Here is a 14,913-nt window from a genome sequence, read left to right on the forward strand (position 1 = left end):
ATTAAGGTTAAGGGCCTTGCCATGGGAAGATTATTCTGCATTATCCAGGTAAATCTTAAAAGTGAGAACCTTTCACTGCAACCAGAGTGACAGCACTCAAGATAGAGGGCCCTGATAGTGCTGGCTCTGAAGGACCATGAGCCAAGGAAGGTGAGCCACTGGTAAAGACTAACAGAAGCAAGGAAATGAATGGTCCCCAAAGGCCTTCAGGGAGGAATGCAGCCCACCGGATCACAGATCCCCAGAGAGATGCGGCAGAGCCAAATGCCACATCCTGAGCACCTGTCCTGGAAAGCAGGGAACAAGGGTAGGGCTGGAAAGGAGGGCTGCTTCTTATTTGTCATTCTCCTTTAGTCTGAGGGAAAAATTTTTCCTAGAATTTCTTTGACAGCTTTGCCTTTCAATTGCCTCACCCAGAATTGAGTCCTGAGACCATCCCTAGCTGGGACTAGCTGTCGAGTAGCCAAATGGCCAGTGACTACCATGGCTTCCTTGGCAGCAACTGGATACAGAAGAACAGGCAGTGAGATTTGAGAGCCACACTCCACTCCACACATGGCATTTAGAGCTGTGAGTAGACGCCACATCTACACCTGATGATGCAAAGTCTCTCCTGTTCTATTTCAGTGGCTATGATAACCAAGTGGAGCAGGATTAAAACAACCTAAGAGTGCCAGGAGAAAAGGACCTAGTTTTATCTCATTTACAGCTGCCTCTTTGGCACCTAATATAGCGCCCGACATGCGGTAGGTGCTCAACACATTATTGGTAGAAATCATTTTCAGCCTCTTCTGAAGCACGACAAGCCCACCTCACCTTCCAGCCACTGCAAATGACATTCAGTTTCCCCTCCCTGAGACCACCCCTTCTTGCCTCCTTCCTTCTGCCTGTGGCCTGGAATGCCTTTCCTGTCCCTTCTAGCATCCTGATACACCCTGACCATCTTTGGGAGCCAGTTCCCATGCCAACTCTCTAGGCCAAGTGCTCCACTAGGGCTCCTGCACACTCCAGTATCGGGTTGGCCCTTTTTTGTCTGGCTGCTTAGTTTGGCTGTGTCTCTCATCCTTAGACTGTGAGACGTTGAGAGTGGGGGCTGTCTGCGTCAACCTGGCACACAGCACATCATGGCGGCTATCTCTGGGTGGGCGTAGCACAGACCTGCTGATCAGTATGCAACATGGAGAGTGATCCCATTGATTTTTGACACTGAATAGGGAATAGCTCTGTGTTTGAATAATCAGTGTATTGTGGACATACTACATTAGATGCTGTTTTTATCAGACTTTTGAATCTTTGGGTAACTCCATTTTTTCATCCATCAAATAAAGAAATTACATGTGAGATTCATTGAAAAGGAAAAGAGTTGATACAGGTGGAGTGCCTAATCTGGCGCCCGTCACCCTGGTGACCTAACCGTACTACAGTGGCTTCATTACAGTCCTTGAAGATCTAATTGCTGCGGTCTGCTATGGAGGGGTGTCCTTCAAAGGTCCATGTGCTAAAAAGGCTTGGTCCCAGCATGGTACTGTTGGGAGGAAGTGGCACCTTTCATCTTTAGGAGGGGGGGGCGCTAGGGGGGGGGTTATGCTTTTAAAGGGGATTATGGGACTCCAGTCTCTTCCTCTCTCCAGCCATGAGATGAGCAGTTTGGCTTCACCACATGCTCCTACCATGAGGTGCTTTCTCTCTACAGATCCAAAGTCAAAGGATCAGGGAGGGACTGGAACTTTCAAATCTGGTGAGTCAAAATAAAGTTCATTATCTCAGGCATTTTGTTACAGTGACAAAAACCTCATTAATCTGCATTTGATTACAGGAAGCTTCTAAGACATCACCAGGCTCAGAGGCATATGCTTCTAATCCCAGTGACTTGGGAGACGGAGGCAGGAGGAGAATCTCAAGTTTGAGGCCAGCCTCAGTAATTTAGTGAGACTCTGTCTCAAAAAATTTTTTTTTTTGTAAAAGGTCTGGGGCTGTAGCTTAGTGGTAAAGTACCCCTGGGTTCAATCTCCAGGACCCCCCCACACACAAACACACACACTCTCTCTTATTCCATTTGTTCTTTCAGGAGACAGTGAAGCAGTTACACTTTTAATCCTAATTCTGATCCAGAAATGGTTAAGATTTCTAAAATATCTGGATCCTAAAGGAGGTATGCTTCAGATGTCTGGAAAATTTGCTTCTATGGAAGAAATCTGTTTTGTACAGGTCATTTCTATTTTATCGTTTATGGCTGAAATGGTTTTATATTTATTCAAAATCAGAAGAAAAAAATGAAGTCCAAGAACCACAGAAGTGTAGTCGAAGTGATTTATACTGGATTTCTAAATGCAACGTGTTTATACATAATTTAAAACTCAAAGAAAGCATGCTTATACAATCATGTGCAACTTTAAAATTTAATAACTCTGAACAAATACATGATGGAAACAATTCCTGGCACCTGAAAATATCATTTGTGGAATGACATCCAGCTCAGTGTTCTCAGTTTGAATATTACAACCATATTTCATAGAACCTGGCTTTGTTTTATTTGCTCCATGTGGTCAATAATGACCTTCAGCTGCTGCTAAGTGATTTTTCAAATTTCATTAATCATCTCTGCCCTACCATTATCTCAGTGTTTTCTGCAAGTTAACTTAAATACTATACCTTCAAAATGACTAATGCAAATGGCCACAGGGGGAATGTCCACGCCACTGGTCTCCACCAGTATGATGGCTACCCCATATTGCTATTTCTAACAGAATTTCAATCTTAAAGAGCTATCAGATGTGCCTCAAAAGAAAAAGATCTCATTCTCCTTCCTTTTAGAAGTACTGTTGGTGGCACTGAGTTTGGTGGGGCGTAGGGTAACTGGAAAAACACTGGGCTTGGAGTCATCCCTGGGTGAAACCCCACTCTGGTCTTCACTAGCTGTGTGACTTGGGCAAGTAACTTGTGGTCTCTGAGTCTCCAAGATCCTTAAGAGAAGAGAACAATGCTCCTCCTCCACAGGCTGTGATGAGAGGGAATGAGAATGCCGTCCTGACGCCCAGGTAGGAGCCGAGGGAAGCAGCCGAGTGGATGAGCATGTGAAGCGGGGCAAGCTGAGCATCCCTGCAACAGCTGCCTCTGCCCGTGGAAAGATCTCCTCGCGAACGGCCGTTGTTGCGTTTTTGCCACGTGGATGTTTGCAAAAGCAGGGCACCCTTCTCCACGCCTCCCCAAAACCCATCAAGGGCAGGCCCTACCTCATTTTTCACCTTTTCCCTTCCAACAGTTCTCAAATAATGCCTGCCCACCCACAGGGGCCCAGGGGCTGGGTTCTGCCCTCACCCTGCCAGGCCCGGTCTTTCTCAAGCACCAGCACGGTGACGCGTGGAGGGCAGCCGCGGGCAGCTGGACGAACGCACAGCACCTCATTCTGTTAAGCCAGAGGGAAAGTTTACTGGGGAGAAGACACGGGGGAAAGCCTGGCCAGCCCACACCTAGGGGACACACCTGGGGAAATAAATTAGCTATTTCTATTGCACGTCTACCCGCGACACGGGTTTGCATCTAAATCTCCTCTCCCCCCAGCAGCTCAGCAGCAGCAGGCTCCCCGAGCACCATCTCCTGGGTCAGGCTCCTCTCCAGGTCCTCCAGTTCCTGGCGTACCTCCTCCATGAAGCCACCATCTTCATACTCATCAGGAGCCTCCCTGGGCAGCAGGCTGTCCCCGTCTTGGCTGTGGCTACCAACGAAGGCTGGCTTACACACATACACCAGGCTGTGGCTGGGGAAAGACGGGGCTGGGACTTAGCCAAGATTCTCCCCACGCGGGCAAAGCTGGGCTCTAAGCATGGGGGTGCCTAGAGGGGAGGCCCTAGGCTGCCATTTCTATGGACCTTCCAGCCTCACCCGCACACCACCTCTTCTTCAACAGCTTCCGCTTCATACCAACATCTTACTTGAAACAAGATGGCTGAAGGAAGGTCAACTGGGAGGCTGTCCTAAGGGGCAGCAACCCCACTCCAGCTGTAGGCTTGTTTTCCTGTGGCTGACTCTTGGGTTCAGCAGCCCAGGGACAGGCCCCAAGGATGACAGGGTTTGGGAGTTCCCAGCCACACAAGACCTCTCAGTCCCCTGCCCACCTGGGCCTCCAGGCAGGAGGCAGCCTGAGTGCAGCATGGTCTGACTCCATGTCTGATACCCCTGGGTTGTCTGCCCTGCCACCCTGGATTCTGTGGAAGAGGGGGTTGAGTTGAGGCTGCTCAGAGGACAAGAAGGCGTGCAGAGATGCCATGTCTGAGCCCTGGTGCATCAGTCTCTCTGCAGCCTGACACTGCTGGTGCCCTCCACCTGAGCGCCCACTCCTCATTTCCTTCCTGCCCCTCTACCAGCACTCTCTCTTCCTGTCCATTGCCCGGGGAAATAAATTAGCTATTTCTATTGCACGTCCACCCGCAACTCGGGTTTACATCTAAATCTCCGGGGCTCCCTCCTCAGCCCTCAACTTTTCTCCTCCATGCCCTCTTGTGGGTCATCCGCCTGTGAAGCTTCAGTCCTTGAGATGAGCCCCAAATCTGTGACCCAAGGACACCTCCAATTAAACCTGCCCTGCTGAGTCCACATCTCCCCAGGCAAAACCTCCTGCCCTTGAGTCCCCACTTCACCTATCTCAGTCCCTAAAGGAGGGACTCACCTGTGGGGCTGGCAGAGGAGGCCACTGGCACATGGACATCGGTCCAAAGCTCCATCAGGCTCCAGCTCCCAGGTGATGAGGTCCAGGAGCCGGCTGGCCGGGTCATGGCAGAGCTCACCCTCCACGGGCAGGGGTGTGCACACGGGGAACAGCAGGCCTGGAACCAGCCAAAAGTAAGCACAGGGAGGGACAGAGAGATGGACCCAACCCCCCGAAGTGAACTCGGGATTGAAGAAGTGGAATGAGAGGGAACAAGATGGCGATATGGGCGCAGGAGGAGTGACGGGGAAGGACACAGGGGCAAACAGATGATTCCCCTCCCTGACTTCCCCCGGGGGAGGAGAAACTAGACCTGTTCCCTTGGCTGAAACCTGAGGGCAAATTTAGGGCATACTNGGGGGGGGGGGGTCTGCCTGGAATAAGTGAGCTGGGTTTTAGGGAACAAAATCTGGAGAAATTAAGTCTGGGTAGAGCACCTACAAAGACCTGGGGTCAGGTCAAAGGGAAAGGGTGGTAGAGGAGGGGTGGGGGAGAAGTGGAGGGGACCATGAGGCCTTGTGAGTCTATCTGTTACGGAAGGTGACAGGGCTACTGTGGATCCCAGGGAGTAACCCTGTAAGGCAGTTCTTCCAGAAAACCACCGAAGCAGCAGGTCCTTGGAGGCCCTGTGGGGCTGGGGGAGGCAGAGCTGGGGAGGTGGCTCAGGAGAGCTCTCGGCCACACTAGTGAGAGCAGAGGGAGCCTGGGCAGGCCTCACCTGGAAGAGACACTGTGGATGGAAGCTGGGAGAGGGACAGGGCCAGTGTTCCCTCTAGGGCCTGGAGAGGGAGTGGGACGGGGAGGGGCTGCTGGAGTCCAGCCTATGTGGGGACACCCTCCTGCCCTGGGCTCATGCACCATGAAAGAATTTAATTTTCTAGACATTAGCAGGGTGGAAAAAAGGGTCTTCCCACTCAGGCTCAGATTGTGGGTCCCGCCCAGGAGACGGGACCCTGAGAAGGTGTAAGGGACATGGCTATGGCTCCAGCAGGCCCTGGACAGGCAGAACTTGGGCCAAGCTTCCTCTGCACTCAGAGGGGAGCCCACCCACCTCTTTGGAAGGCGCAGCACAGCCCAGGCTGGCAGTCCCTCTGGTTGTCACAGATGGTTCCATTGCCACCTCTGGTGGCCTTTTTGTTGCAGTGACCCCAGACGCAAAGCTGGTCTCCACAGCACTCACTGTCCCGGGTGCAGAGCTGCAGAGAGGTGAGGGAAAAACAAGTGTGACAGCTCAGAGACCTTAGGAGCCTGGCCCAGCCCGGCCCAAAGATGCCACAGATACTCTCGCTAAAGGAGGAAGAGACAGAGTGCGGTCCTAGGTGGGTGGGCTTTAGTGTAAGTCAAGGAGGCCGGGGTGGGAGCCTGGCTGTCAAGACACGAGGGGCCAAAACGTTGGAAAAACAGCACCTAACGAGTCATGTGTGAGTCCTTCACAGCCTGAGAGTCTGCAAGGGACAGTTGAGCATCTTTGAGCCCCACCCAAGACTTGGTCCTTCCACTTTTCAATTAGGACCCTAGGTCAGGAAGGACGTGGCTCCAGGCCTCCAGATGCAGGCAGCTGTAAGATTCCAATAAGCTGACCAAGCGTGAGGCCCAAGCCCGTAAGCCCAGATGGGGATGGCCCAGGGGTGCCAGGGGCTTGGAGCCACACAGAGAACGGCAGCTGGGAGCAGTGTGGGGTCGGTGTGGTGTGCCTAGTGATGTGGGGTGGGCTGGGAGGTATCACAGCAGCTGCTTCACCACGGAAGGGCTGAGCAGAGCAGTGAGAAAGGCTTTATTTTCCAAATCATCATGCTGTGTATTGGACAAGTGACAAGGGAGTCTGAGCCACAGCTTTGTCCAAAACGTCTGTGGGGTGGAGGGGAGAGTGTCCTTTGCCCACCTAGCGTTTCTCGGTGGAACCTCCATTAGGGGAGAGCTTTGGCCTCCTGGCTCCTCCTCTGCCCTCTTCTGATCTGGGGGTGGGCTGCAAACCCAGAGGACAGAGAGCGGCTGCCTTTCCTCTGCCTGAGGGTGTTGCTTGTGTCTACTAGAGTGAGTCATCCCAGGAGAAGGGGTAGAGCCTCCTCCCTCCCCTTCTCTGCCATTCATGGGACATTGTGACCAGAGATCCTGGGTGGGCCAGGGGTGGCAGCAGGTCTGCAGATGGCTTCCTGCAATCCCAGACTGGTCACTTCCTGGTCATTCCAGAGTCAGCTCCTTTGGGATCCCTCTCCACCATCGAGGGAGCCTTTTGATGGTGGAGAGGGATCCCAAAGGAGCCCATCTGAGAGTCCCTGGGACCCCTGGCCGTCTCCCCCAGCTTCCCTGACCTTGTGCTGCAGCCCAGGAGACCTGGGCATCCTTACCATCTGCTGCTCCCGGCACGGCTGGCAGGTGTACTGGAAGCTAGCGAACTGGCAGTACCTGGAGGGCCCGCAGTCCTCGTCAATGATGCACTCCTGGGGAGGGCAGAGGGGGCCTCATCAGTGAGATGCAGGGCTGCGACCCACAGAGCCCAGGAAGGCTGGGATGAAACCCGGGCCCGGATGCTCAGGAAAGGCCTACAGGCCTCAGACACCCCTGAGCCTGCTGGCTGCTCTTCCCCATCTCCCCTGGAACCAAGGATGCCACACCCGATTCGCACGCTGCCTGTGTGCAGTCTCCGCCCACACGCCCCGGGCAGAGCTGAGACAGACTGGCCTTCCACGGGCAGCAGATGGGTCTAATAAAAAGTGCTAATGAGTTCCAGGCCCAGGGAGCTGCACAGGAAGGGCTGGAGGCCAGGCCCAGCAGGCCCTATGCCTGTGAAGTGGAGCAGAGGCTGGGCCGCTGGCCTCCTGCCCTGAAGGCTGCAGCCCTGCCTGGGGAGCACTTGTGGTGCCCTGGGCCCAGTGTCCTGGCAAGAGGCAGAGGCAGCTGCCAGCTTGGACGTGAGAGGAGGGGGGCTGGGGTCCCGCCTCCCAGGGCAGGAGCTTTCTCCTCATGACTGGCGACTCCTCGAGGTGGAGAGATGAAGGGGAGGAGGAGGAAGGACGCCTGTCCGCCCCTGAGTCAGACTCTGGTCTCAACTTCAAAGCATGGAAAGGAGGGCAGGAAACAGGGGGAATGTGATGACAAGAACAACCATCAACCCCCCAGTGCAGGCTGGGCTCCACTGGGGGACTGTCCCAGCAGGTGGCAGATAGGCATTGCCTCCCTAATGTTGCCAACTAGGAAATGGAGGCTCAGAGAGGCCAAGGGTTTCCCCCAGAGCACCCAGCTAGTGCAGGGTACAGGGACACTGCCCACCAGCAGCTCTTGAGCAGAGGGGCTCAGGGCTCCAGATACAGCATCCAGAGGGCAGCGAGGTTCCCTGAGGCCTAGAGTTCTGGGGCCCCAGCATACCATCTGGAAAGGCCTTGGCAGAGAGGAGGACCTGCCTCCCCTCTGTTTCGGTGTATCCTCCACCTGTAAGCAGGTAGGGAGTGCATCCTGGAGAAGCCTAGACGGGCAGACCTGGATCTAAATTGGTCCCCGCCTCTGCACTGCGAGCCCATGGGTATGGGCAGGCTCTCTAGGTACTAGGGACCTAAGTATACATGTAGACTGGGAATCAACAGAGAGGCTGTGGCCAAGTGGCCAAAGAAATGAAGCCCTATCATTGGGAAGGAGCTGTTGTCCTTGGTCCAGGCCTGGGCATCCCCTGGCCAAAACTGCAGAGACTAAAATGATTGGGTGTTAGGAGTTTTAACCCCAACAGTGATTTAATTCCCCAGTAGAGATTAACTGAGTGGTAACTCAGAAGCAGGGTGTGGGTGGAGGAGGTGGGCATTGGGGTGTGGCTTTGGGTATATATTTGTATCTGGAAAGTGAGGTCTCTCTCTCTCTGCCTCCTGGTCACCATGAGGTGAGCTGCACTCCTCGGCCACCCTCTCCTGCCATGATGTTCAGCCTCACCTGGAGCCCTGAGGATGGAGCCGGCCTTCTACGGATGGACTAAGACCTCGGAAATCGTGAGCCCTCAAATAATCTGTTCCTCCTCTACAGTTGTTCTGGTCAGATCCTTTAGGCGCAGCAGCAAAATAGCTGACTAGAACAGCCTCCCTGGACACAGCGCCTCTGGAGGACAGCAGGCAGCCAGAGCAAAGGCAGGTCCAAGTCACCACCTCACCAGGAGCTTCAGACTGACCCCCATATTGACTAACAAGCAATTCTTTACTGTGATTTTGAAAAAAGTCAAAAGAGAATACACTGCCTAATAGTCTAAAAATGACCTAAAATTACTCTTCTGCACATCTCCCTCAGGTCCCACTTATCTCAGCCCAGTAGCTGCCACCAGTCCCCTTCCTGCCACTCTGGGACCGCTGATCAATGTTGCAAGGTGCTGGCAGCTCAGCAACCAGGACTCTCCCCCCTAAACAGAGCAGGTGAGGCTGTGTTCCTGCCACTCTCTCAGCAAGCCTCAAATGTCAGGAATGATGCCATCGCTGTTTTTATTGCTGAGCAGGCTTTGACGGGGGTGGCCCAAGTTAAGCGGCTGAGCTAGGTAGGACCTGGCTGGACCCAGGACCCCGTGGTGGCAAGAGAAGTCCATGTGGCTGTAAATACAATTATCAGTTTCAGAACACAGGTACCAAAATCCACAGATGCGCAAGTCCTTTATATAAAACAGCATAGAATTTGCATATAACCTACACATGTCCCCCTGAGCACTTTCAATCATCTCTAGATTACTTACAGCACCTCATACAATGTGAATGCTCCGTAAATAAGTGGTTTACTGTCTTGTTCAAGGAATCACACATGTCAGGAAAAAAGTCTGTACATGTTCAGTGCAAACACAATTTTTGAAAATGTTTTCCATCTGAGGTTGGTTGAATCTGCGGATGTGGAACCCAGGGATCCAGAGGGCTGAGTGTAGATCACAAGACATTCGTTGTGTCAGCCCACCACACCCTCCCTTACAGACCCAATGTAGGCAGCTCAGCAGGAAACTTCCTGACATTTTTCTCCAAGGCAGAACAGCAAGAGAATGGAGTAGGAAGGATGACATTTGGGAGGAAGGAAGGACCAACAGGCTTTGAAACCTTTTTATGAATCTGGCTACATTTTGAGGCTCTGGAGACACAAACGGGAAAATGAGAAAGTCCTTGCTCTTAAAGAATTCATAATTCGGGGCTGGGGCTGGGGCTCAGTGGTAGAACGCTTGCCTGGCATGTGCAAGGTACTGGGTTCAATCCTCAGCACCACATAAAAATAAATAAAAGAAAGGTATTGTGCTCAACGAATTCATAATTCATCTGGCAAGGGGGCGGGGGAAGGCAACACGGTAGAAAAGAAGACAAAGGGTACAAATGGAAAATTTATAGCAACAGAAATTTGTGGATTGGAATTTTTTTTCTTTTCTTTTTGAAACCCAAGGGCACTTAATCTCTGAGCCACATCTCCAGCCCCCTTTTTATATTTCATTTAGAGACAGGGTCTCACTGAGTTATTTAGGAACCTTGTTAAATTGCTGAGGCAGGGTTTGAACTCTTTGTCTCATCCTCCTGAGCCACAGGGATTATGGAATCTGTGGATGTTCTGGGGAAAGATGGAATTGAGGTTGCTAAATCTGAATTACAATCTGAACACAGGCACTGTATCCTAGGTTGTGCCTGATATTATAAAGGGCTTTAGACATGGGAAAGGGGAGAGAAGAAGGATCAGTCAGTGTCAGACTGATGTCATGTGAGATGTCACAGATGCTCCACTGGTCACTGCTGGGTTTCCAGACAGAAAGGGTCATGGTCCAGAACAGACTCTCCTCTACAGCTCCCCAAAAGAAATGCAGCTCTGCCCATCCTATGGGCTTATCCCAGTGAGACCAGGTTGGACTGCTGACCTACAGAAATGTAACATCATAAGTCTGTATTGTTTTAGACCATCAAGGTTGTGGTAGTTTGTTACAGCATCAACAGGAACTAATATAATATCTAGGGTTGGTAGGAGTTTCAGGAAATGGGCATTTCCAGGTGATTTGGAGGTAATTAATATTGAGCTAGATTTTTTTTTTTAAATCTTGCAGGCAATTCATCAGCATCTATCAAAAATCTAATGTACACATCAAGGTGATTTTCCTTCCAGGTATCCATTCTAAGAAACACTTGTCCTCAATGCAAATATCTGAAAACAAAGATGTTTGAGGCCACACTGTTGTATTATTCATAATCCAGAACTAACAGAAATGACCAATGAAAGGGAACTGATTATTCCAGAGTCATTTGTATGGAGAAGTGTCTCCAGGTTGACCTTAAAATGAATGGAGTGGCCCTCTTTGCATAGTGATTTCTACAATATGTCAGAAAGTATAGCATGCCCGTATTAGAATTACACAATCCCACTTTCTAAAAGCAGAATGGAATATCACATGTGTGTCTGTGTCCTGCACATCATCTGGCACAAAATGGGCACACAGTGGGTAAGTGCTGAATGGATGAAGCCACTTGCTGCCACTGTGGCAAACAGGGTGCAAACGCTCATCCCTAGCAATGATTTGGAAATCAAAGCAAAGAACATAGGCATTCCATTAAATTGGCTTCCTCTTCCCCCAAAATTCTTTGTGGATTTGGAACTCTCACTACAAACTATATGCTTCCTTTTCCAGGTCTTTAATTGAAAACTATGAGCTAGGATCCTTCCTGTACCAATCCCCTGAGAACCTGCTGTTACATTTACCCACATAGGACATGTCCATGGCCATCCCAGGAATAGCTTCCTTTCCCCAGTGGGCCTCTGTGTGTGGCAAGGCATCCCCTGCAAAGCCACAGTGAAGCGATTCATTGTTTTCAAACAATGGAAAAATTGGGGGGCATGGAAGCTTGCCAGAGACCTCTGAAAAAATCCAAACACATTAAAGCAACTGGTTTCCTTAGCTGATATGTGTGTGAGACCTCCAGGAACGGTTATTGTCTCATCTCGCAGATGTAAAAACTGAAAGAGAGACCTGCTTTCCCTCTAGAAAACCCCGTGTTTTGTTTCAAGCTAGCCCACCAGCCTGCCTGGGTGGATGCACAATGGTCCTTCCCGTTAGAACCTGGCAACGCTTGGGAAGAATCCTGATCACATTAGAAATCCCAGGTGCTTTGAATCCTGGTTTTGCCCTTAAGAGCAGTATGACCCTGGGCTGCTGATTCTACCTCTAATACAAAAACAAGGCCGATAGCAGAGGCTATTTCCAGAGCTGTTGTGTTGAATTAGTGCTCTGTGAATGGTGGCCATGGCAACAGACGGCTGCACCCTCCCTCACCCCTCCGATGTCTGATTCCCTGGCACAGCCCCGCAGGGGCCCAGCTTGTCAGCAGAAAGGCAGGTCTAAAATGGCAGGGGCCTGATGCCTCCTCAACAGCTCTACAGCTCTGTCCCTGTCAACCCTGGGGACTGAACAACTAGTCCTGACTTTTTCCCAGAGGGTGTCAAACAGGTCAGCAGCAGCCTGTGTGTACTCTCACAGGAGGAAAGTCCTGAGGCAGAGTGGCCTCTCACTATAGAAGGACTGGCTTTTCCTCCTGTAAGGTTGTTCCTACAGGTCTCTCCTGAGGCCCCCTTAGCAGGAGGGGTAGGTCCCGCCTTTCTAGGTATCTCCAATCCAAGGAAGATTGCAGGTCCTCAGACCTTAGCAGAACTGAGCAGGTGGGAGGGGAGGACATGTGATAGGCATAGCCAGGCCCCAAGCTTAGTAATCCAGGTTTTATTCAAAAGTTCCACTTCTTTTACCTGTGCTCAGGAGTGTGTCCACCTTTGAGCCAAGATACTAAATGGACCAGCACCCAGCGGGGCCCAGGCTGGCTGCAGAGCCCAGGTGAGAGGCCAGGGAAGCTCAGCTGCTTCCTCAGTAAATGCCAGGGTGGGGTCGGGGGGCGAGGGGGCAGAGCTCTGCATTCAGTGTCTCAGGTTATATACAGTGAAGACTCTACAGGACCACCCACCTCTCAGGCCCCAGGATAGGAGGAGGGGCTCCTTTCCACAGGGAGCCTGAACGGAAGGCCCATGCCAAGGGCAGAACGTGGGGCTTCCCAGAAGCTGACTGCAGGGTGGGGAAGGCAGCACACTGAGCAGAGGCTACATACAACAGCCATCCATCACAGCAGGGCTATGGGTTCCCACCAAGTGGTACAGATTCCCTCTGATCAAATCAACATGGTTATTGTCTCATCTCGCAGATGTAAAAACTGAGACTTTAGGTGAAGGATCTGCCCAGTCACCTGGCTTGTCAGAGGTGGCCCTGGAAGTCCCTAAAGACAGGCCCTTCCCATCTCTTCAGAGGAGATCTTCACTTTGCTCTCCCTCCACTGTGAACCAATGTCTTGCTCAGTCCCAGTTTAACAGAGCCTGCCTGGCCGGGCCCTGGGCTCCCCATATCCCCAGAGACAGAGAGCCAAGGCCATAGCTTCTGGGCGTTTGGGCCTACATGTCTTTAAGGCTGGATGACAAAAGCCAGTGGCTTGGGTTTCAGGGCTGCTCTAAGTCCCAGTCACTAGGTCTTCCCCGACTCCTCCCTCCCTGACAGACGGCCCAGAAGCTGGTTATGGGGACTGCAGCCATTCCAAGGATGGTTTCTTTGTTGTCCCAGGGAAGGAGCTATATTTAGAAAGTTCAGAAGCCAGCGGGCAAGCGGGACTGGGAAGGCAGTGTGCATTTGGCAGGGACACTGGGCCTGGACACTGTACCAGTGCTTTAGCACCATCATGAAATAGTGGAAAATGGCAAAGGAGCCGTTCTGCGCTTTTGATTTTCCAGCTCGGGGTTTATCAGAAGAGGGAGGCTCCCAGGAAGCAGAAACAAATTTGGGGGAGAGGGAGGGACCACAAACAAATCCCTCCAGGTTTTCCAAGGCGTCTGTGTGAGGCCACCGGCTCAGGGCTTCTATGGGTCAATCTTGACTTTGCAGATGAGGAAACTGAGCCTCAGAGCTCAAGATCATTGGGGGAAGAAAAGCCAGGATTCAACACCAGTCCATCAGATGCCCATGCACTCACTCTTTCCACTGCCCCTAAGGCCTTGAAATGCCCTGATATGGATTCTTGTCTCCCAAAATTCCTATTTTGAAATCCTACCCCTGATACTTCAGAATGTGACCTTATTTGGAGACACATTGCAGGTACAATCAGTTACAATGAGGTCCAATAGGACTGTTGTCCTTGTTAAAAAAAGAAAATTTGGAAAAAGATGCACAGACCGAAGACAAGGTAAAAGACCCAGAGAAAAGAAGGCATCTATAAGCCAAGGGGAGAGGCCTGGAAGACATCCTGCCCTCACAAGGAAACAACCTGCTAAAAACTTGATTTGGGGCTTCTGGCCTCTAGAACTGTGAGAGGATAAATTTCTGCTAAGAGACCAGTGTGTGGTGCTTTGTTACAGCAGCACTAGTACACTAATTCACACTCATACAGGCCCCCTTCCTTCCAAACAAGCCCATCACCCACATTTTCACACACATCCAGCTCTACTCCTGAGCATCCACCATCTTCTTGCTGGGACAAGAACAGGCTAGTGGGGAACCACAGGCATATTCAAGATGCTGAGCCTTATGGGCAGAACAGTGTTCCCTGGTTGAGACCTCAGTCAATCAGGGAGCCCTATGCTTCAGCAGTGACTCAAGGTTTGGGTGGGGCTCGTTGTCTGTGGCTGGGCTTTTCCTGGGGTGGGGGAGGTAGTTCTAGGCCACAATTGCTCCCAGGATGAGCTGAAGGGATACAGGGGTGGAATGAATGAAGTCCAGGTTCTCCCAGGACTGCGGGCAGGCTGGGGTTGGGGGACTGTCAGTGCCAACATCACAAGAGGTCAAGGAATGCACCTTTCCCCACTGGGACCCCACACTTCCCCAGAAGCGCTGCACTTGCCACACTGCTGCATGACACGAGTGTCCCTGGGGCCACATGGGAGTGACACACAGGCTCCAGGGCCCAGGCCTGGATTCAAATCTAGCTTCCCTGACAAGCCAGGGGATCCTGGGAAAACCCCGAGCATCTCTGCCTCGGTTCTGTTATCTGTAGAATGGGGACTGTCAGGAAGTTGTTGGGTATATTAAAAGAGTAATGTTCATGGTGCCTCCAGCCTCTGGGCTCCTAGAGTGCATCTCCACCTGCAGGGCCTAACTCGGGGTAAGCCCAGGGCGGTCTCAGGAGGCTGCAACAACGGTGAGCCCCAGGTGGGCTGACGGGCCTCACTCTGTGGAATGAGCACTTGTTTTCACTGAAAGGCAGGGA

At 51.8% G+C, this 14,913-nt stretch overlaps 1 protein-coding gene across 1 annotated transcript in view; it reads right to left on the reverse strand.

The window, feature by feature from the left end:
- Window positions 1–2,296: 2,296 nt before the first annotated feature.
- Dkk3 (dickkopf WNT signaling pathway inhibitor 3) overlaps window positions 2,297–14,913 on the reverse strand; it is a 48,519-nt gene continuing 35,902 nt past the window's right edge. The window contains exons 4-7 of the mRNA XM_015477635.2: window positions 7,054–7,146; window positions 5,757–5,901; window positions 4,667–4,823; window positions 2,297–3,757 (exon numbers count right to left, since the gene is read on the reverse strand). Of these exons, the coding sequence (XP_015333121.1) occupies window positions 3,541–3,757; window positions 4,667–4,823; window positions 5,757–5,901; window positions 7,054–7,146 (612 nt within the window). The 3' untranslated portion in view covers window positions 2,297–3,540. The remainder of the gene's footprint in view (window positions 3,758–4,666; window positions 4,824–5,756; window positions 5,902–7,053; window positions 7,147–14,913) is intronic.

The sequence above is a fragment of the Marmota marmota genome, unplaced genomic scaffold (genome assembly GCF_001458135.2).
Source record: "Marmota marmota marmota unplaced genomic scaffold, marMar, whole genome shotgun sequence".
Classification (NCBI taxonomy): domain Eukaryota; kingdom Metazoa; phylum Chordata; class Mammalia; order Rodentia; family Sciuridae; genus Marmota; species Marmota marmota.